Below are 22500 nucleotides of genomic sequence, written 5' to 3'. Positions count from 1 at the left end.
TGGATCCCCGATGAGTTCCCCCGGTAGTTCCCAGGCGAGTTCCCATGGCGAGTTCCCCCGGTGGGTACCCGTGGATCCCCAGTGGGTCCGACACTCCCCTATCATCTCTTTCTCATGTCCCAATCATTACCCCTGTTCCCCTTTCCCTTTCCTCCCCTTTACCCACCCCCCCTTCTCTCTCCATTTGTCTCCTTCCCCTTCCCAGTTTATGCCCTCATTCTAAGTCATTGTAGCCCTTTTATCCTACATTCCCCGCCCCACATACGCCGTCCCTCGTCCCGCGTACCCTTCCATGTCGCCACTCCCTTTCCCCATCCCCTCCTTTTACCCTTTTTGCCTCCATCATTCGACTTCCTCCCCAGTAAGAATCTTGTTCCCTCTTCCCCTTCCACCCACCTCTCTTGGTTGTGTGGTGTAACTGATTGTGGTCGGGTGCCGCACGCAGCGTGGACAACGACCTGGACCACGCCGAGCGCCTGGCTACCATGGAGAGTGAGAACCAGAGGACCAGCCGACCCAGTTCAAGACATTCCACCTTGGACAATATGAGGTAACGCAGGTCCCTTCCTTCGCTTCGGGCAGCAGCAGCAGCCCTCAGCCACCCTCCCCCTCCTTCCCATACAGCCGCCGCTGCCGCTGCCGCTGCCACCACAGCCACCGCCGCCACCTTTACCCACACCCAAGAACCACAAACCCCATGTCATATTAACTCCATGTCTGAATGACCTCCCCCAAGACAGTTACACCTGTCCCCTCTTATCTCCACTCTTTTACCTCCCAAACACCATGCTCGCCCCCCTCCCCCCCCCCCCGTCCCCTCACTCTCCCCCACAGTGCCCGAGCCGCCTTGGCCGCACCAGCGTAACAAGATAAATAAACCAAGCTATATGTTCGCTGTCGCTTCGCGCTTGTTATATGCACGACACATTAAAAAAAACACACACATGAAGACAAAGAATACAAATAAAAAACGTAAAACATTGTTAATTCGAGAAAAAATAAATAAAACGACGTAATAGTCTGCTATACGTGCTGCTTCCATGTCTCCCCCGTCCCCGGTGTGCCATCATCCCGTCAGTGTTGCTCCTCTATGTTGTCCCAAAATGTGCCCTTGTTGCCCACCTTCGTATTCTTCTGCCTTAGCAAGCTTCCGATTGCCCCCCACTCCTGCATTGTTATGATTTGAGTACAGACTTATTGGGAGATGAGGAGATTATCATTGTTATGATTTGAGTACAGACTTATAGGGAGATGGGGGATTGTCACTTGCACGTTATCTTGCATGGATGAATGTTCATCCTGGGGCCAACAACAGGAACCCTCAGATGATGATCCTGGGGGATGGAAGACAGGGAGAACCATCTCCTTACCACTCACCGTCTAAACTTATCAACATTGATACCTAATTGACTGTTGCTTCGATTTTTACCATGTGGAAATCCCACAGCCCCACAGTACCTGGCAACCGTCCTCTGAAACTTTGGGATGTTGTCTGTGTTGTGTATAGGGATGTTTCCCTGTCACCTGATGGAAGCGGTAGACAGAGGAAAGCAGTCGTCGGTTTTCACCAATTTGTGTGTGAAAAGGTACAAGAAATAGAGTACAAGTTGATAGAGAGAGAGAGAGAGATCTTGGGCCCAGTTTGAAAACCAAGAGGCAGTCCCTCTCGGTGAAAGTGAGGGGGTTGACGGGTTTAGAAAAAGAATAGGCAGCTTTTCTGTCCATCTTAAAAAATACCTGTCATTGGCCCAGACAGACATCAAAATAACACGTCCATCTGGAGGTGCAACCACGAGTGGCTGACACGTGGTCTTTGGACTGAGCCCAAGATATCTTTTTATCAACTTTGACTGTAATGCCTCCATCTTCTCGCACGAGGAGAGGAGACAAGTGGCGACTGCTTCCTTCGTCCTACTACTACAAGCTAATGACATAGAAACTCTATACAAATACTACACGGATAACGTGTCAATTTTTCTTCATGTTTCCAGTCTCTCTGGAACTATGGATTTCCAGTCATTGAAGCTTGATTTTTTTTTTTTTTTTATTCTTTTTAGTCCTATCTTCCTTTTTTTTGGAAGAAAACTGGTCTGCCTTCTCTTTTGAATAATGCTCACCTTCCATTTTGGAAGAATACTCTCTTTTTCAGAAAAACAAAAAGTTTGCATCTTCCGTTTTTTGAACAATTCGCATATTAATTTTGGAAATTTTTGCTCATCTTTCTTGTAGAAAGAATGTCTTTAGACAAAAAGCATAATTTTTGGAAAATTTTGCATCGTCACATTTGGAAGAAAAAAACACCCTCATCGTTTCTGTAAGAATGGTCATTTTTCCTTTTCCGGAAAAATGCTCATTTACTCTTTTGGAAGAATGTTCTTAGCTCTGGGACTCCGCCAACACGTGCAAGAGATTGCAAGAGATTGGATCACCACAGTCGTCTGTTTATCCTAAAGCCCTCTTTCTCCCCCTATGTGTCCATCCCCATTCTTCTCCTTCCCCTCCATTCGTCTCTTTTTTTCCACTTCCTCCCCTGTCCATCTCAACTATTTCCTCCTCCGTCTTGTCTCCTCTGTGCCCCCAACCCACCCACCTCTCTTGAATGTGTGGTGTAACTGACTGTGGTCCACACAGCGTGGACAACGACATGGATCACGCCGAGCGCCTGACCAACACGGACAGTGAGACCCAGCAAGCCAGCCGCTCCAGTTCAAGAAACTACAACTTGGATGGTGTGAGGTAACGCAGGTCTTTTCCTTCGCTTCGGGCAAGAGCAGTAGCCCACCCACCCCCACCCCACCCCTACAGCGCCGCCGCCGCCGCCGTCAACGCCACCGCCGCCATCTTTTCCCACACCCAAGATCCACTAGTCCCGAAGAATCCCTCCCTCCTTCTCTCCAGGGATCCCTTGTCTTATCAACTCTGAAGGGTGTTCCCTCTTTTGAATACCCCCTTTTACATCCCCCTTACCCCCCAAATCACCCCCCCCCCCCGCCAGTGGTGCCGGAGCTACTCTGGCTGCACCATCGTTGACAGACAAATAGACCACGCTAACCAATAGATAAATATTGTATACTGCGCTATGTGTTCGATGTCGCTTCGGGCTTCATCATTTGCACGACACAGATCAAGAAAAAAAAAGGAACAAAATAAAAGCCTAACAATGGATTCTAATTCGGAAAAAAAAAATCACAACGTATAAGTCATTTACACGTGCTGCTTCCATGCTCGTGTTGCATTGCCTCTGTGTGTGTGTGTGTTGCCCCTTTCGGCGTTGCCCCGTCGTCTGCAATTGTTGACCAATTTTGTATTCTGCTGCACTAGCAAGCTTCTGATTGTCCCGCCTGCATCGTTTTGGTTTAAGTACAGTGCTCACTTGAGGGGAGATTGGGGATAATCACTCGCAAGCCAAATTACATGGAAGAATGCTCATCATTTTTATTTCATTTATTTATTTTTTAAGGAAGAATAATTGTCTTATCTTCCTTTATGGAAGAATTCCCGTCTTCTATTTTGATGGAACGCATATTCTTTCGGGGGAAAAAGTGTTTTTTTAATTATATTTTTGGAAGAATGCTCTTCCTCCTTTTTCGGAAGAATGCTCATCCTGTTTTATGATCTGGCTACACATTGTGCAAGAGACTTCGGCTCACCACAACCACAAATTTGGCCTCCATCCCCCTCTCTCCCCTTATCCCCTCCATCCTCTTCTATGGGATCTATATGTAGCCAACACGCAAAGTTCCCCCTTAAAGACATGTATGACCGCCAAGTACCATGCCTCCGGACCAGGTCGAGACTATGGTCACCCCTTAGCACGGCACTTATATTTACTTACGTTATACTTTTGTATATGATTTCACTCTAACAATTTCATTCTAAGTAGGCCGGGGCGGCGGGGCTAGGTTGTCACTCTCTGGGGTCACCAAAGTTACTTCTGTGTGAAGTAAGCTAAGTGTCCAGCCTGAAACGAGTGGCAGGGAGAGGAAGGCATGGGAAGTTTTTCATAAGAGGAGTCAGAACACACCATTTAGCTCGCCGTAGTATGGATCACTTAGACACACTTGGAATGAACACTTCCGTACTCAGTGCCAACGACTGGTAGTGTTCTCGTCAAAATGTACCTGTCAGAACATATAGTTCGCCGTGGTATGGTTTTCCCTTAAGCACACTATGAATAGTGTAAACGGCTGGTACTATTCTTTAAAGAACAACTACCTTGTCGGAATATACCTGTCAGAACATATTCAGTTCGCCTCGGTATGACCTTTTAGTAAGCGTATAATGCAAACAGCTGGTATTCTTCCATAAGAATAGCTAGGATATTTAAAGTCAAACTCATGACTAACCTGTTTATTCAAAATACCGACGATATCCCACTATGTACAACAATGGTGAGGGAATTCTTAATTATTTGTTGATGGTATACAATAGTTTACAATTTTTGTACTATACATATATTCTTGTTACGGGATATACAGAAACAATTTTTAATTTTATTTACAAGAGAAATGAAATTGTTGGAGTGAAAGCATATATATACAAAAATATAAAATAAATAGAAGTGCCGTGCTAAGGAATGACCATAGTCTTGACCTGGTCCGGAGGCATGGCAATTGGCGGTCATAAGGGGGAAATTTGCGTGTTGGCTACAGACCTCTGCTGATTATCCCTGCAGAAGCATTGTGTGGATCGGAGGGGGACTGATTTGACATCGCATGGCACGTGTTGCTTAAAGCAGACAGCAGACTTGCGCCTCTATAGTCACAGAAGCCTTTCCCAGTAGAGGGCTTCCTTACAGCTGAATAAATCCATCTGACCGTCGCAGCCATATATAACGAGAAAAGAAATCCGTCTGATAAAGGGCTACTTCGAACTGGGGCTACCCCTTTACCGGACAATGGCTAAGGAAAGAATCTTCAAATAGTTGTCAAAAACAGAATCACCATCTGTCTAAGGGTATCACAGGTACACCCACGTGCCGATATCCCCAGCCACTCAAATTCTTACACTTTAATATTGTCTTTGTTAAGTTACGACTCTTTTTCCACAAAATCCGAGAAGCAAGCTGTCTCTCAGCTTTCATTCGATTTGATCCGCCACCGCTGAGGATTCAGGATTTCAGTATCATTCTTCTTCCGCGTGGGTTAGTCACCCTTCAACCAACCACTACAGTCTCAACGAGGACGAGTTCTGTCTGTGGTTACTTGAAGTGTGAACATGGAATAGGTAGTGCATATGTTGCCTAGGATCTTCCCCGTAGGTATAATATATAGTGTAGTTCATGCGTACATAATCCTTGTCAATCTGAATCATGTTTTGAATCAGTAATTTTGGAAGAATACTTTCTTTTTCAGAAAAACAAAAAGTTTACATCTTTTTTGCAAAATTCGCATATCAATTTTGGAAATTTTTGCTCATCTTTCTTGTAGAAAGAATGTCTTTAGACAAAAAGCATAATTTTTGGAAAATTTTGCATCGTCACATTTGGAAGAAAAAAACACCCTCATCGTTTCTGTAAGAGTGGTCATTTTTCCTTTTCCGGAAAAATGCTCATTTACTCTTTTGGAAGAATATTCTTAGCTCTGGGACTCCGCCGATACGTGCAAGAGATTACAAGACATTGGATCACCACAGTCGTCTGTTTATCCTAAAGCCCTCTTTCTCCCCCTATGTGTCCATCCCCATTCTTCTCCTTCCCCTCCATTCGTCTCTTTTTTTCCACTTCCTCCCCTGTCCATCTCAACTATTTCCTCCTCCGTCTTGTCTCCTCTGTGCCCCCAACCCACCCACCTCTCTTGAATGTGTGGTGTAACTGACTGCGGTCCACACAGCGTGGACAACGACATGGATCACGCCGAGCGCCTGACCAACACGGACAGTGAGACCCAGCAAGCCAGCCGCTCCAGTTCAAGAAACTCCAATTTGGATGGTGTGAGGTAACGCAGGTCTTTTCCTTCGCTTCGGGCAAGAGCAGTAGCCCATCCACCCCCACCCCACCCCTACAGCCGCCGCCACCGCCGTCAACGCCAACGTCGCCATCTTTTCCCACACCCAAGATCCACTAGTCCCGAAGAATCCCTCCCTCCCTCTCTCCAGGGATCCCTTGTCTTATCAACTCTGAAGGATCTTCCCTCTTTTGAATACCCCCTTTTACATCCCCCTTACCCCCCAAATCCCACCCCCCCAGTGGTGCCCGAGCTACTCTGGCTGCACCATCGTTGACAAATAGACCACGCTAACCAATAGATAAATATTGTATACTGCGCTATGTGTTCGCTGTCGCTTCGAGCTTCATTATTTGCACGACACAGATCAAGAAAAAAAAAGGAACAAAATAAAAGCCTAACAATGGATGCTAATTCGGAAAAAGGAAAAAAAAATACAACGTATAAGTCATTTACACGTGCTGCTTCCATGGCCGTGTTGCATTGCCTCTGTGTGTGTGTGTGTTGTCCCTTTCGGCGTTGCCCCGTCGTCTGCAATTGTTGACCAATTTCGTATTCTGCTGCACTAGCAAGCTTCTGATTGTCCCGCCTGCATCGTTTTGGTTTGAGTACAGTGCTCACTTGAGGGGAGATTGGGGATAATCATTCGCAAGCCAAATTACATGGAAGAATGCTCATCATTTTTATTTCATTTATTTATTTTTTAAGGAAGAATAATTGTCTTATCTTCCTTTATGGAAGAATTCCCGTCTTCCATTTTGATGGAACGCATATTCTTTCGGGGGAATTATATATATATATATATATATATATATATATATATATATATATATATATATATATATATATATATATATATATATTTTTTTTTTTTTTTTTTTTTTTTTTTTTTTTTTTAAGAATGCTCTTCCTCCTCTTTCGGAAGAATGCTCATCCTGTTTTATGATCTGGCTACACATTGTGCAAGAGACTTCAGCTCACCACAACCACAAATTTGGCCTCCATCCCCCTCTCTCCCCTTATCCCCTCCTTCCTCTTCTATGGGATCTATATGTAGCCAACACGCAAAGTTCCCCCTTAAAGACATGTATGACTGCCAAGTACCATGCCTCCGGACCAGGTCAAGACTATGGTCACCCCTTAGCACGGCACTTATATTTATTTACGTTATACTTTTGTATATGATTTCACTCTAACAATTTCATTCTAAGTAGGCCGGGGCGGCGGGGCTAGGTTGTCACTCTCTGGGGTCACCAAAGTTACTTCTGTGTGAAGTAAGCTAAGTGTCCAGCCTGAAACGAGTGGCAGGGAGAGGAAGGCATGGGAAGTTTTTCATAAAAGGAGTCAGAACACACCATTGAGCTCGCCGTGGTATGGTTCACTTAGACACACTTGGAATGAATACTTCCATACTCAGTGCCAACGACTGGTAGTGTTCTCGTCAAAATGTACCTGTCAGAACATTTAGTTCGCCGCGGTATAGTTTTCCCTTAAGCACACTATGAATAGTGTAAACGGCTGGTACTATTCTTTAAAGAACAGCTACCTTGTCGGAATATACCTGTCAGAACATATTCAGTTCGCCTCGGTATGACCTTCCCTTAAGCACACTTTTAGTAAGCGTATAATGCAAACAGCTGGTATTCTTCCATAAGAATAGCTAGGATATTTAAAGTCAAACCCATGACTGACCTGTTTATTTGGAATGCCGACGATATCCTACTATGTACAACAAAGGTGAGGGAATTCTTAATTATTTGTTGATGGTATACAATAGTTTACAATTTTTGTACTATACATATATTCTTGTTATGGGATATACAGAAAAAAAATTATTTACAAGAGAAATGAAATTGTTGGAGTGAAAGTATATATATATACAAAAATATAAAATGAATAGAAGTGCCGTGCTAAGGGATGACCATAGTCTTGACCTGGTCCGGAGGCATGGCAATTGGCGGTCATAAGGGGGAAATTTGCGTGTTGGCTACAGACCTCTGCTGATTATCCCTGCAGAAGCATTGTGTGGATCGGAGGGGGACTGATTTGACATCGCATGGCACGTGTTGCTTAAAGCAGACTGCAGACTTTCGCCTCCATAGTCACAGAAGCCTTTCCCAGTAGAGGGCTTCCTTACAGCTAAATAAATCCATCTGACCGTCGCAGCCATATAAAACACGGAAAGAAATTCCTGTCTGATAAAGGGCTACTTCGAACTGGGACTAACCCTTTACCGGACAATGACTAAGGAAAGAATCTTCAAATAGTTGGCAAAAACAGAATCACCATCTGTCTAAGGGTATCACAGGTACACCCACGTGCCGATATCCCCAGCCACTCAAATTCTTATACACGTACTTTAAATTTGTCTTTGTTAAGTTACGACTCTTTTTCCACAAAATCCGAGAAGCAGGCAGCATGGGGGCCTGCGGTCTCTCAGCTTTCATTCGATTTGATCCGCCACCGCTGAGGATTCCGGGTTTCAGTATCATTCCTCTTCCGCGTGGGTTAGTCACCCCTCAACCAACCACTACAGTCTCAACGAGGACGAGTTCTATATGTGGTTACTTGAAGTGTGAACATGGAATAGGTAGTGCATATGTTGCCTAGGATCTTCCCCGTAGGTATAATATATAGTGTAGTTCATGCGTACATAATCCTTGTCAATCTGAATCATGTTTTGAATCAGTAAATGTTGATCTTTGATGTGAGTTAGTAAGTGTTGAGATATTGATATTAATCTTCGAGTTTGGAGATGTATGCTGAAGAAACCAACGACGTGTTTGTTTGTGGTCATCCTGCAAGATGGACTCAAGTGAGAATCCTCTTGGTGCTACATTTCTTCAGAGCCCATGAACCCCGTCACCTACACTTATAGGTGTTACCCCGAAGGGCTGGCACTCTACCTCTGGACTAGGCCCAAGATCTCCCTGAGGCAGCTTCAGCTCGGTTTCCTTCACCATTTCACACAGGAAGAGCTGACAGCTAGTGAATGCTTCATCTTTTAACTATTTTCTCCCTCCCCCCAGCTCCCAGTGTGCCATCATCACGTCAGTGTTGCTACTCTATGTTGTCTCAAAATGTGCCCTTGTTGCCCACCTTAGCAAGCTTCCGATTGCCCACCCCCCACTCCTGCATTGTTATGATTTGAGTACACTTATAGGGAGATGGGGAGATCATCATTGTTATGGTTTGAGTACAGACTTATAGGGAGATGAGGAGATCATCATTGTTATGATTTGAGTACAGACTTATCGGAAGATGGGGGATTGTCACTTGCACGTTATCTTGCATGGATGAATATTCATCTTGGGACCAACAACAGGAACCCTCAGATGATTATCCTGAGGGATAGAAGACAGATAGAACCATCTCCTTACCACTCACCGTCTAAACTCATCAACATTGATACCTAATTGAATGTTGCTTCGATTTTTACCATGTGGAAATCCCACAGACCCACAGTACCTGGCAACCGTCCTCTGAAACTTTGGGATGTTGTCTGTGTTGTGTATAGGGATGTTTCCCTGCCACCTGATGGAAGCGGTAGACAGAGGAAAGCAGTCGTCGGTTTTCACCAATTTGTGTGTGAAAAGGTACAAGAAATAGAGTACAAGTTGATAGAGAGAGAGAGAGAGATATATTAGGCCCAGTTAGAAAACCAAGAGGCAGTCCCTCTCGGTGAAAGTGAGGGGGTTGACGGGTTTAGAAAAAGAATAGGCAGCTTTTCTGTCCATCTTAAAAAATACCTGTCATTGGCCCAGACAGACATCAAAATAACACGTCCATCTGGAGGTGCAACCACGAGTGGCTGAAACGTGGTCTTTGGACTGAGCCCAAGATATCTTTTTATCAACTTTGACTGTAATGCCTCCATCTTCTCACACGAGGAGAGGAGACAAGTGGCGACTGTTCCCTTTGTCCTACTACTACAAGCTAATGACATAGAAACTCCACACAAATACTACACGGATAACGTGTCAATTTTTCTTCATGTTTCCAGTCTCTCTGGGACTATGCATTTCCAGTCATTGAAGCTTGATTTCTTTTTTATTCTTTTTAGTCCTATCTTCCTTTTTTTTGGAAGAAAAATGGTCGGCCTTCTTTTTTTAATAATGCTCACCTTCCATTTTGGAAGAATACTCTCTTTTTCAGAAAAGAAAAAGTTTTCATCTTCCTTTTTTGAACAATTCGCATATTAATTTTGGAAATTTTTGCTCATCTTTCTTGTAGAAAGAATGTCTTTAGACAAAAAGCATAATTTTTGGAAAATTTTGCATCGTCACATTTGGAAGAAAAAAACACCCTCATCGTTTCTGTAAGAATGGTCATTTTTCCTTTTCCGGAAAAATGCTCATTTACTCTTTTGGAAGAATGTTCTTAGCTCTGGGACTCCGCCAACACGTGCAAGAGATTGCAAGAGATTGGATCACCACAGTCGTCTGTTTATCCTAAAGCCCTCTTTCTCCCCCTATGTGTCCATCCCCATTCTTCTCCTTCCCCTCCATTCGTCTCTTTTTTTTCCACTTCCTCCCCTGTCCATCTCAACTATTTCCTCCTCCGTCTTGTCTCCTCTGTGCCCCCAACCCACCCACCTCTCTTGAATGTGTGGTGTAACTGACTGTGGTCCACACAGCGTGGACAACGACATGGATCACGCCGAGCGCCTGACCAACACGGACAGTGAGACCCAGCAAGCCAGCCGCTCCAGTTCAAGAAACTACAACTTGGATGATGTGAGGTAACGCAGGTCTTTTCCTTCGCTTCGGACAAGAGCAGTAGCCCACCCACCCCCGCCCCACCCCTACAGCGCCGCCGCCACCGCCGTCAACGCCAAACGCCAACGCCGCCATCTTTTCCCACACCCAAGATCCACTAGTCCCGAAGAATCCCTCCCTCCCTCTCTCCAGGGACCCCTTGTCTTATCAGCTCTGAAGGATCTTCCCTCTTTTGAATACCCCCTTCTAATAACACCCCTCCCCCATTTACATTCCCCTCACCCCCCCAAATGGTGTAACCCGAGCTACTCTGGCTACACCATCGTTGACAGACAAATAGACCACGCTAACCAATAGATGAATATTGTATACTGCGCTATGTGTTCGCTGTCGCTTCGGGCTTCATCATTTCCACGACACAGATCAAGAAAAAAAAGGAACAAAATAAAAGCCTAATAATGGATTCTAATTCGGAAAAAAAAAATCACAACGTATAAGTCATTTACACGTGCTGCTTCCATGTTCGTGTTGCATTGCCTCTGTGTGTGTGTGTGTGTGTGTGTGTTGCCCCTTTCGGCGTTGCCCCGTCATCTGCATTTGTTGACCAATTTCGTGTTCTGCTGCACTAGCAAGCTTCTGATTCTCCCGCCTGCATCGTTTTGGTTTGAGTACAGTGCTCACTTGAGGGGAGATTGGGGATAATCACTCGCAAGCCAAATTACATGGAAGAATGCTCATAATCTTTATTTCATCTATTTATTTTTTAAGGAAGAATAATTGTCTTGCTTTATGGAAGAATTCCCGTCTTCCATTTTGATGGAACGCATATTCTTTAGGGGGGAAAAGTGTTTTTTGAAAATTACATTTTTGGAAGAACACTCTTCCTCCTTTTTCGGAAGAATGCTCATCCTGTTTTATGATCTGGCTACACATTGTGCAAGACTTCGGCTCACCACAACCACAAAATTGGCCTCCATCTCCCTCTCTCCCCTTATCCCCTCCTTCCTCTTCTACGGGATCGATGATCTCTGCTGATCATCCCTGCAGAAGCATTGTGTGGATCGGAGGGGGACTGATTTGACATCGCATGGCACGTGTTGCTTAAAGCAGACAGCAGACTTGCGCCTCCATAGTCACAGAAGCCTTTCCCAGTAGAGGGCTTCCTTACAGCTAAATAAATCCACCTGACTGTCGCAGCCATATAAAACGCGGAAAGAAATCCCTGTCTGATAAAGGGCTACTTCGAACTGGGACTAACCATTTACCGGACAATGGACATTAATAAGGAAAGAATCTTCAAACAGTTGTCAAAAACAGAATCACCATCTGCCTAAGGGTATCACAGGTACACCCACGTGCCGATATACCCAGCCACTCAAATTCTTATACTTTAATATTGTCTTTGTTAAGTTACGACTCTTTTTCCACAAAATCCGAGAAGCAGGCAGCATGGAGGCCTGCGGTCTCTCAGCTTTCATTCGATTTGATCCGCCACCGCTGAGGATTCCGGGTTTCAGTATCATTCCTCTTCCGCGTGGGTTAGTCACCCCTCAACCAACCACTACAGTCTCAACGAGGACGAGTTCCATTTGTGGTTACTTGAAGTGTGAATATGAAATGGGTAGTGTATGTGTTGCTTAGGATCTGCCTTGTAGGTATAATCTGTAGTTAGTGTTTCTGGTATAGTGATAGTAGTTCAGGTGTACATAATGAAGTGAATTATCTTTACCCCCAATCCTTATCAATCTGAATCATCTTTATCCCCAATTCTTATCAATTTGAATCATCTTTTGAATCAGTAATATTTGATGTGAATTAGTAAGTGTTAAACTATTGATATTAGTCTTCGAGTTTGAAGATGTAGTATGTGCTGAAAAAAAGTAATGACACGTGCTTGCTTGTGGTGGTCCTGCAAGATGGACTCAAGTGAGAATCCTCTTACTGCTATAATTCTTCAAAGCCCATGAACCGCGTCACCTCCACCTGTAGGTGCGACCCCAAATGGCTGGCAATCTACCTCTGGACAAGGCCCAAGATCTATCTTAAGCAACTTCAGCTAGGTTTCCTTCATTTCACACAGGAAGAGCTGATAGCTGTTGAATACTCCCTCTTTCAACTATTGTCAGGGAGTAACATAGAAACAGTCCTAATGTAGTGTAACACTGTTCTTCTGGGAGAGATCTATTAGAAGGCCTGAGGACCGCTGCCTGCCGTTTTGAGGCTGTGTGTTCTCAGTTAGTGAAATTTAAGGCAACAGATATGATCATTATTAATGTACTGAATATTCTGGCGGGTTGCAGCTATTCACCACTATCAGTCCCTGCTATTAAAGGATGATAAAGCCTTCATATCAGCTAATGTTGACCATGAATCACCTGGTGCTGACTATACATCGGTCGGCTTTTGTTGATTTTATACGAGTATATTACCTGTAAAACACTTATAGAATGAATGACAAGATAATGACACCTAGTTGGAATTACATGTTGAAGTTTGTGGTGTATTAAATAGTTCATCATGACTCGCCTGAGGTTGCTTGTCACGGAAATTTTCTGGTCATACTAATTCCAGGAAGAATGTTGTCGGTAGAGTCATTTACAACTGATACACCATGAGATGACCTCATGGGTTTTATTTCTTGGTGACTTGTGAGATGAGAGTAACTGACGAAGGACTCACATGGATGGACCTGTCAAGGAATAGACATGTTTCTGGATCCTGCTGAATACAGGTTCCCCTTGATTGTCAGCTCATTCCTGAAAAAGATATCGGCTAATATAGGGCAGGTTGGTCAAGGGTAACGAGCCCGTCTCAGTGGTTACTGTCCTTTCTTAAGAATTTAAGAGGCTAGTGGAATGCCAATGCCATGCTTACATCACAAAATTCCCGTCTACCCAGGCCGACTCGGTCTCCATCTCGTGTACAGACCCGCCTTGAGAATACAAGTGTCCAACAATTATATATTCACAAGATTTGGGTAATAAATTTTGTGTCGCATTTCAAAGAGCAGCATAAAGGAACAAAAATAGATTGTTTGCAGGGGCCATTATGAACTTTTGTGATGAATCAACAAGTTTTTATATGCAGATCTTAACTCCTGGATGAGCGACAGAATACCGACTTCTCTAGTGAATCACAAACCCGATTGTGAATTACAGGTCACTGACCACCAAAGTGTGCCCAGCAGAGGAATCTTTGCTGCTTATTATGGTTTCCCTGACCTTGTCAGACCTGAGCCTTTATCAAGTAGTAAAAGTCACTTTGTTCATGATTATCCACGACTTTTTAGGCCATGTCTCATAACTGTATTTGACTTCTTCTAGTAATTGATCTTTAACCCATAGCCGCCTAGGGATTCCTCTAAGCTGAGTAAATACCCTTTGGCATTAGTTGGGATAAAACTCTGATAAAGGACGATTTTATCCTCATGGGTAATTTTAATCGGATGGGGTTAAATGAGTAATAGGATTCTAGTGTACAACAGGAGGGAGTGAAGGTAAGTAGAGTAGACGATCGATCCACCAGAATAGACGTTCACACCAAAACCGTATATAGGCAGGACTTTTCCATAACCGTCAATAACAGGTAGGTTGGACCGTCCCTAGCCCAGACCATCCCTAGCACCGGACCGCCCCTAGCCCGGACCGTCCTTAGCCCGGACCGTCCTTAGCCCGGACCGTCCTTAGCCCGGACCGTTCCTAACTCGGATCGTCCCTAACTCGGACTGTACCTAGCTCGGACCGTCCCTAGCTCGGACCGTCCCTAGCCCAGACCGTCCTTGGTCTGGGCTCTCCTTAGTAGGACCTTCCTTAGTGTGGATCGTCCCTAGCGTGGACCATCCCTAGCTCAGACCGTCCATAGCCCAGACCGTCCCTATTCTGGACCCTCATTATTTGGAATTTCCTTAGCCAGGACTGTCCCCAGCCTGGACCATCCCAAGTTCGGACCATCCCTATCCCCAGATTGCCCTTGCTGGGCATTTCTATTCACAGTGCCGAGCTCATCAGTCGTTCCTTGTTCTTCAAATACCTTCCTCAGGCCATTTGTTCCCCCCCCTCCCCTTTCCCTCCTCCCCGACTTCTCCATTCATTTTCTTGACTAATTGGACTAATTATTTTTGCTTTCATATTATTTCCATTTTCACAGCTACTCAAAACTACTGGATTACTAACCTTTCCCATCTCTTTGATTGAATATTCATTTTTCTCTTCCATCCACATCACGGATGCCACTATTGGCATTTCTCACACCCCTCCCTTCACCAGCAGCAATATCTGTTAAGCTTATCTTTATTGCCTTTTTTCTTAAGATCTTTTTTAAGAATGCATAGCTTCTGCTTTACTTATAGCAAGCCAAGCAGCTGGACTAAAGACGTAATAACTAAACGACTAAAAGAAAAACCCTAATTTGATAGTCAAGATCAGTACCCACACTCATTGGCTAGTCAAACTCGCTAAAGTACTTTAACAGTCCAAGTACAGATATAAGACCAATGTTCATTGACCACGATTCTTTAAGAAAAAATATACAATGAAATGGTTTTTACTATATCATTAATTAGATAGTTACTGTAAAATATATCAAAATGCTACAGGAATTTGGAGAATAAGAAATAGCTATCATAAATAATAGCAAAAATATACTACAATTATTTTATACGAATGATGGTGCTTAGTAGTCACAGGGGCTAGATTGACAATAGATACATTAACTAGTTGAATAACCAAAGCGTTAGAATAAATCCAATACGAGGACAGAGCGGTCTTAGTCAAGTGACTTGTCAGTAAACGAATTAACGAGTGTGATAACGGGATTAGATCTTCCAATAGCTGCATGCATATGACTATTGACCAAACTCTCCAATCTGACAAACGAAATAACGGGACTAGACACTAGACTAAGCGGACTTTAGTCCTGGTCAACTGAGATGATGTAGGCAGTTCAGGATACCATGGTGATGAATTCAGATAGCCATGCCTATAACCTTCAGGCAATTAGTTTGACATGCTGATGACTCTTGGAACTAACTCTAATGGCCAAGGCCCATTGTGTAAGTACAGCCGCAGCTGTTTGAGCTGCAGCAATTGCTGCATTTAGAGCTGAAGTAATTGCTGCAAGCCCACCAGTTCTCTGATGTTCTCATGGTCTTTCTCACTCGCCCATGCGTCCACTCGCCCGGCCCACAGTCTGCATGACCGCGTCTTCGGACCGGCCTACTTCCCGCCCAGGTACTTCACCTCCTGGTCACTTCTCCCGCTCATTTACCCTAGCTTAATTTAGCCTCGCTTCTTTTGACCTTCGCTTGATGTTGTCAAGTGTCGTTGTCCGCTAAGGTTCTTTAGGCATTGCCTGAATGAAATTCCTTGTTCTTGTATGACATAGAACTTATGATTAAGGTCCCATTACCTCGCAATGTCCTTCGGGATCTTGTGGAGCCTGGTTATGTCTCGTATCCCTTTGTAACCTTCCTGGCTGATGTAGCTCAAGAATGTACCATAAATACTTTACTCTCGTTAACACTATCTCAGGAACACACAAACCTACTTTAGGAACCTCATAACATGCAAACATAATAGCTCATGAGATGTTATCACACAAATATAGATCTCAGGAACAGTTTACCATTAAAGCATTATAATTTACCATAGGGACAATCTTACTATATTAGCATAATATATCAATAACAAATTAAAGATTGTACCTCGAGTTCAACCCATCTTAAGAGCACGGCACCATAAAACCAATGTATTAGAACCACTTCAAACCATCATACCACAAGGACTTTCGTTTTAAAGACCACTGGTTTAAAAAGACCCCTATATTCTAAGAGAACACGTACTCTAATCTAGGACTGCAGTTCTGTAAGTTTATCACACATATCAGAATACTTAATTTGGTGCACCATTTTTCCATAACAATGTCTTAGATTCAAAGTAACGATGAACCTGATATATAATAGAAGTATTGTACCTTAGGCTTAAAATGTATTTTTCCCACATTGTTTTAATCTAGTATTAAGAATGCTTAGTTTTTAGAAGATTGTATTAGGAACAGTGTTTCAGATTATTGCATATCAAGATCGCTGTGTTGTAAAAGTAGAATATTCATCGGCTGAGTGTATGTTGCATACCATATATCACCTATTTTGTCTTGATATTTCTTACCTTAACTTTTTCTTATGCCTACGTGTAACAAAACCCCTCAGCAACACCCATGCAATTTCAACAACTGCCATTAGACATTTTTTATCTATATTTTCCCAGTGCCTTTTCCACTACAACCATAACCCCGGCATTATAACTCTTCCAGTGACAAATCCATGCCTATCACGCACAACAATATACACTGTCACTGGCCTTTTTGTGTATGACCCAAGACTGATGTCAGCCCTGTTCACATTCTACCTAAAAATCCATATACAGTAAACCATTCTCACCGACAATAAGCTCATGGCTTTCCTACATCGAACCTCTGCCTCCCTCTACAACTTGTTCTAACACGTCTGCGTAATTAGTAAGGTGTATTTGTGAGTGTTGGTAATAGAATTAGTAGAGGAACTGAGGTAATGATTAGGGAAGAACTGTGGGTTTAGGCTTAAAAGACACTGTGTGGCTCAACTGTTTACGGTAAGACAGGTATGTGAGAAACGTAAGGATGTATCTGGGCGTTCATAAACTTGAAAAAAGCATATGACAGAGTTGGTACAGAAGTGTGAGCCTGTTCAGAATGTATGGAGTACGAAGAAGTCCGTTAAAAACGGGTATAAGTTTTTGTATGAGCAGGAGAGGATGTATAAATCAAGAATGGTCAGGTTAATGTAAGGTTGCGTCAGGATTGTGTAGTATCGCCATGGTTATCTAATGTGTATATGGATAGAGTGGCAAGGAAAATGAATGTAAGCGTCATATGCACAGGTTTGGAATTAGTGGGTAACAATAAAACTATATGGGGGCAAATCTGTTTTACGGATAACTTTTGGCAGATTTTGAGGAGAGATTGAAGTAATTGTTGATTGAATTTGGTAGGATATGTGTTAGTAGAAAGTTCCGAGTTGATGCACAAGATGTACAAAGACTGTTAATAGTGACAGGTAAAATGCGAATGTGAATGGTGATGTGTTTGAAGAAGTGAACAATTTTAAGTTTTTGGGGTCGTACGTTGCTGTGAATGGAGGAGTGGATGGATTAATTACAGACTGAAGGAAGAAAATATCTTGGTGGAATGAAACGTAGTGAATAACGGATATTTGGAGATGAATAATAATAAAAAAATATGAAAGAGTAAACCCCACAAGCACTACACGGAGCAGAAAGTTGGAGTGTACAGTAGGCAGAAAGAAACAGACTTAATTTAATAGAGATGAGGTCTTTCGGAAGTATGATAGGTGTTTCAAGAATGAATAGAGTAAGAAATGTGGAGGTGAGGCAGAGGAAGGGGTGTTGGAAAAAAGGTGTTTTATAGAATAGACCGGAGTGTTGAGGTCGTTTGGGCATGTGCAAAGAATCAACGAAGAACAACTAGCGGAGAGAGTGTGGAAAGCAGAGATCAATGAAGTAAGCCCAGGAGGAAGACCTAGAGTGAGATGGGTGGGTGTGTTAGAAAGAGCTTTGGATGCATGTGGTGTGTCATCAGAGTAAAGCAGGGAAAGTCCAGAAGACAGAAATGTATAGAGAAAGATTGCGAATGGATAAGACAGCCCAAAGGGACGTTCCCTGCATCTTCTTCGTACTGTTGTGAGAAGAGTGGGTGGAGGAGAGACGCTGTTTAATGAAGCCGTGGGGGTGAATCAGGTTCGTCAACCATGCTCTATGGTTGAGAAAGTGTTCCTCACTGTACTACGCTTGACCCGCACAGTGTGGCGGAGGACATGCAGAGGGAGTGGGCATGGGATGCATTGTGTAAGCGAGGCTTGTGGTGATTTGACCCGACTAGCCCCTTTACACGGAGACAACATCAAGTGACTACTGATGACTTCCCGAGAGAAGAGGAACTTACGTAAAGGCGTCAGTCATTCACCAGCAAGGGTTTCCTTTCCCATACCACTGTTATCTTCTTTGCCACCGAATGGACCCCGCACAGACGTGTAAAATCAATGGCGCTTGTCAGATCAAAACAACATGACATTGTCATCGTAACTAAAGCTCAGAATATCTCTTACGGAAACGCGCTCCCACGCAGCACTCTCCACCCCACAACCCCCTTTCATCACAGTTCACAGAGTTGTACCTGTCCCTCGAGATACGAAAACATGGGTCCGAGGAGGGTTCCCTGGCTGAAGGATCTATAGAAAAGGTAGCCCTGGTGGTCGAGGGTTGTTCGAGGGTATTGATCCCTCTCGCACCAGAGAACCAGAGTCTTAACAGAAGGAACCAAACACCAGCGAAGTCAATCAGTCAATGAAAATCGAGGTAACAATCATTATCGCTATCGGCATTCCTCGGAAAGATATTCATTGACTTCGGTGGACGGAAGACATATCTGCCGAAGGGACCAGAAAGGACTCTTGCGACGCACACACGACCCTGTCTTCCTGTGGTCGTGAAACTGGTGAAGCTGCAGGTGTCCATTCCCGGCTTCACCGCCGTCAACGCTTTCGTCAGTATCGACTTACCATAGAGAGTCTTCTGCTCATGCACTGTAGCACCTTCCAACATCCCTTCCGCTTCCACCTTCCAAATGACACTTTTGCCTTCTTCATCGCCTTCTAACGACTCAATCTCCCCCCACCCGCCTCCTCCTCCTCCTCCTTCACACTTCCATCCTATCGTCCCCCTCCAAATTTTCGACAAGTGAGACCTCTTTTGTAGTGTGTTCTCATATCCAGAGAAGACGCTTCGGCTTTTCAATGACTTCAGCGTCTTCGACGACTTCCGCCATTACACAAACACGCACGCACACTCACTCTGTGTGTGTATATATATATATATATATATGTGTGTGTGTGTGTGTGTGTGTGTGTGTGTGTGTGTGTGTGTGTGTGTGTGTGTGTGTGTGTGTGTGTGTGTGTGTGTGTGTGTGTGTGTGTGTGTGTGTGTGTTGTGTGTGTGTGTGTGTGTGTGTGTGTGTGTGTGTGTGTGTGTGTGTGTGTGTGTGTGTGTGTGTGTGTGTGTGTGTGTGCGCGCGCACATACACCTCTCCCCGTAACTAGATCCCATTCACTACTTCAAAAACTTTTAAGAAACACAAAACTCTTTCCTTTCCCAATTTCTCTCTCTCTCTTCCACCTTCTATCTCCGCAACGCGTCCTTGGCAAGAGAAAGCTCGTTGGGCCAACTTTGGCCTCGCCTTCTGCAGTAGAGAGCTTTGAGAAGCCGCCAACGCCGTCTGGTAACGAAACGTCTTGTCGTAGGCTTAAGGTTAAAGTGTTCCTATTACGAATGTGACTTACATTTTCCTCCCTCGTCCTCAGCCACCTTCTCGAGAAGACTTCAGAAGATATCATCCGGGCCGCCAAGAAGGGAGACTTGAAGATAGTAAGTACTACTGGAGAGTATTAATGTTCCAGATTGGGTGTTCGGATTTTAAAAGTAGTGACCAAATATATTTGGCCGTTTCACAGGTTACCGTCACATTTTTATTGTTCAGGCACGTAGTAAAGTTACTTCGGAAATCCTTTTCCTTAACGTTTTAAGAAAATTTTACACCTTCAAGAATTTTGTATCAAGAAGGCAGACAAATGCATGGGGGGTCATTCCATTAATAACGACGCTCCTTGAAAGTGACGTCAGGAACCAGACACATGTGAGGATGGTCATCCCACCAATAGCGACACTCCATTAGCATGACGTCATGTCGCAGGAACTTGGAAGATTAGAGTATTTGTTACAAGTTACGGAATTATGTTATTGAGATGAAACATATTTCATATTATTTTGTGTTTTATTCATATTTACACCAGTTTCTTATCTCTTGAAACTTTTCCAATTTTATTAATGAAGACATCCAGATCATGAGCATCCACCAACCATTTTCTTTTCTTGATACAAGATCCTACAGGTGTCTTATACGATGTTCATCTAAACTCGTTCTAGTTACTGATATACTATTATACACTCCACTCTTTCGATTAGAAACTATATAGAATATTTGTGGCCACAGCCTGTTCATTTTAATTCCCAAAGATTTATTAGAGAAAAAACAGCCAGAAAATCAAATTAAATCAAGCGGAGCAGTGAAAACATTAGGACCATCGAGATTAGAACACAATTCTATTCAACTATATTGTAACATTAGGGAAACACTTCTCAAGGTACAAACTAACATATATATATATATATATACATATATATATATATATATACATATATATATACATATATATATATATATATATATATATGTATGTATATATATATGTATGTATATACATATATATATATATATATGTATGTGTGTATATATATATATGTATATATATATATATATATATATATATATATGTATATATATATATATATATATACATATATATATATATATATATATACTTTTTTCTCTTTTTTTTTTTTCTTTTTTTCTTTTTAACATACTAATGTTCTTTCCTTGTCTTCTGTGCCTTCTTCAGCTGAAGGACTTGCATACCCAGGGCTTCTCCCTCCTGTCCATTGACTGCCACGGCCAGACGGCGCTGCACTACGCGGCGAGACAGGGCCACAAAGACGTCGTCCGCTACCTCATCGCTTCGGCGCCGCCAGCGATCCTGGACATGATTGACACAGAGAAGTGAGTTGTTTTTTATATACAAGTAAAATGAAGTGTTCCCCTTTACAACAGAAATGCCCCTCCCCACTAAGTAAAATCAAGACTTGGCAACGGATATGGTGTGAGACTAAAAGTGGAGGTGGGAGGGAGCAGGTGATGGGAGTAGGTGGCACAGGGTTAGTTGCTAGTAGAGGAAAGAACAGATAGTTGATGTAAAGCCAGGTGGTCGGGAATGAAAATAAGAGGGCCGCACAATCCCAACAAGGCAATCATCCCTTCAATCAAGTTGATGACGGGCGGAGGGGAAAGGTGGGAGTGGTTGTGATGACGAAGCAAAGTGGTCAGGTTCTTGTGAGGTTCTCCAGGAAGAAGGTGGAAGGAGGTTCTCTTCAAGAAGAGAAGGAGGAAGGTGGTTCTTCAGGAAGAGGAGGAGGAGAGAGGTTTTCCTTTAAGAAGAGGAGGAAGGAGATTTTCTTCAGGAAGAAGGAGAGAGGAGGTTCTTCTTGAGGAAGTTCTCCTTCAGGAGAAAGGAAGAGCTCTTGCCCGACACTAACCCTCTCTTAACCCCATTTCCAGAGGCCAGACGGCGCTCCACCAAGCAGCGTCCCACCGGCGCCGAACTGTGTGCTGCATGTTGGTGGCTGCCGGGGCGTCCCTCGTCATTCGAGACCAGCAAGGCAACACCCCGCGCGCCCTCGCCCAACGCGCCGACGACCAAGAGCTCGCCGCCTACCTGGAGAGTAAGTGTCAGCTTCTGGGGCTGGCCGAAGTGTTGCCCAACGCGCTCATGGGACTCGCCGGGGCCGTTCCAGAATCGCTTCTCGGTCTTCCGTACCACACCTACTCGCACTCGTTGAGGGGCGCGCGCCAACACGCCGTGACCAAGCGACTTCGAATGGAGCGGCTTATATAAGGTTCTTCGTGAACAGTCAGGCGAACTGGCAGTGACCCAACACGGACCCCTTGCGCTTATGGGGGCGCTCTACCTGGCGGTAGCAACTAGCCTCGCACGGGGACCCTGAAATGCGAAGAGTGTAGCCTCACGCGGGGATCCTGCCTTGCGGGGGTTGTAGCCTTGCGTGGGGACCCTGCCTTGCGGTGGGTGTAGCCTCGCGCGAGGGCTCTGCCAAGCGGTA

General features: G+C 44.0%; 1 protein-coding gene across 11 annotated transcripts in view; it reads left to right on the top strand.

Moving 5' to 3' along the window:
• Positions 1-22500, top strand: part of rdgA (retinal degeneration A) — a 668249-nt gene that overhangs the window by 628747 nt on the left and 17002 nt on the right. For 5 of the 11 annotated variants that reach the window (XM_076207926.1, XM_076207936.1, XM_076207928.1 and 2 more), the window contains 8 exons: positions 446-550; positions 2632-2736; positions 5832-5936; positions 10582-10686; positions 15850-15891; positions 20073-20136; positions 21228-21385; positions 21941-22104. In XM_076207926.1, the coding sequence (XP_076064041.1) occupies positions 446-550; positions 2632-2736; positions 5832-5936; positions 10582-10686; positions 15850-15891; positions 20073-20136; positions 21228-21385; positions 21941-22104 (848 nt within the window). The remainder of the gene's footprint in view (positions 1-445; positions 551-2631; positions 2737-5831; positions 5937-10581; positions 10687-15849; positions 15892-20072; positions 20137-21227; positions 21386-21940; positions 22105-22500) is intronic. The other 6 variants (XM_076207934.1, XM_076207933.1, XM_076207930.1 and 3 more) reach the window with 5 other exon arrangements.

Source organism: Oratosquilla oratoria, chromosome 24 (genome assembly GCF_046742065.1).
Source record: "Oratosquilla oratoria isolate Oo_2021 chromosome 24, ASM4674206v1, whole genome shotgun sequence".
Classification (NCBI taxonomy): domain Eukaryota; kingdom Metazoa; phylum Arthropoda; class Malacostraca; order Stomatopoda; family Squillidae; genus Oratosquilla; species Oratosquilla oratoria.
Note: the sequence above shows the minus strand (reverse complement) of the source record. Positions and strands in the feature narration are given on the sequence as shown.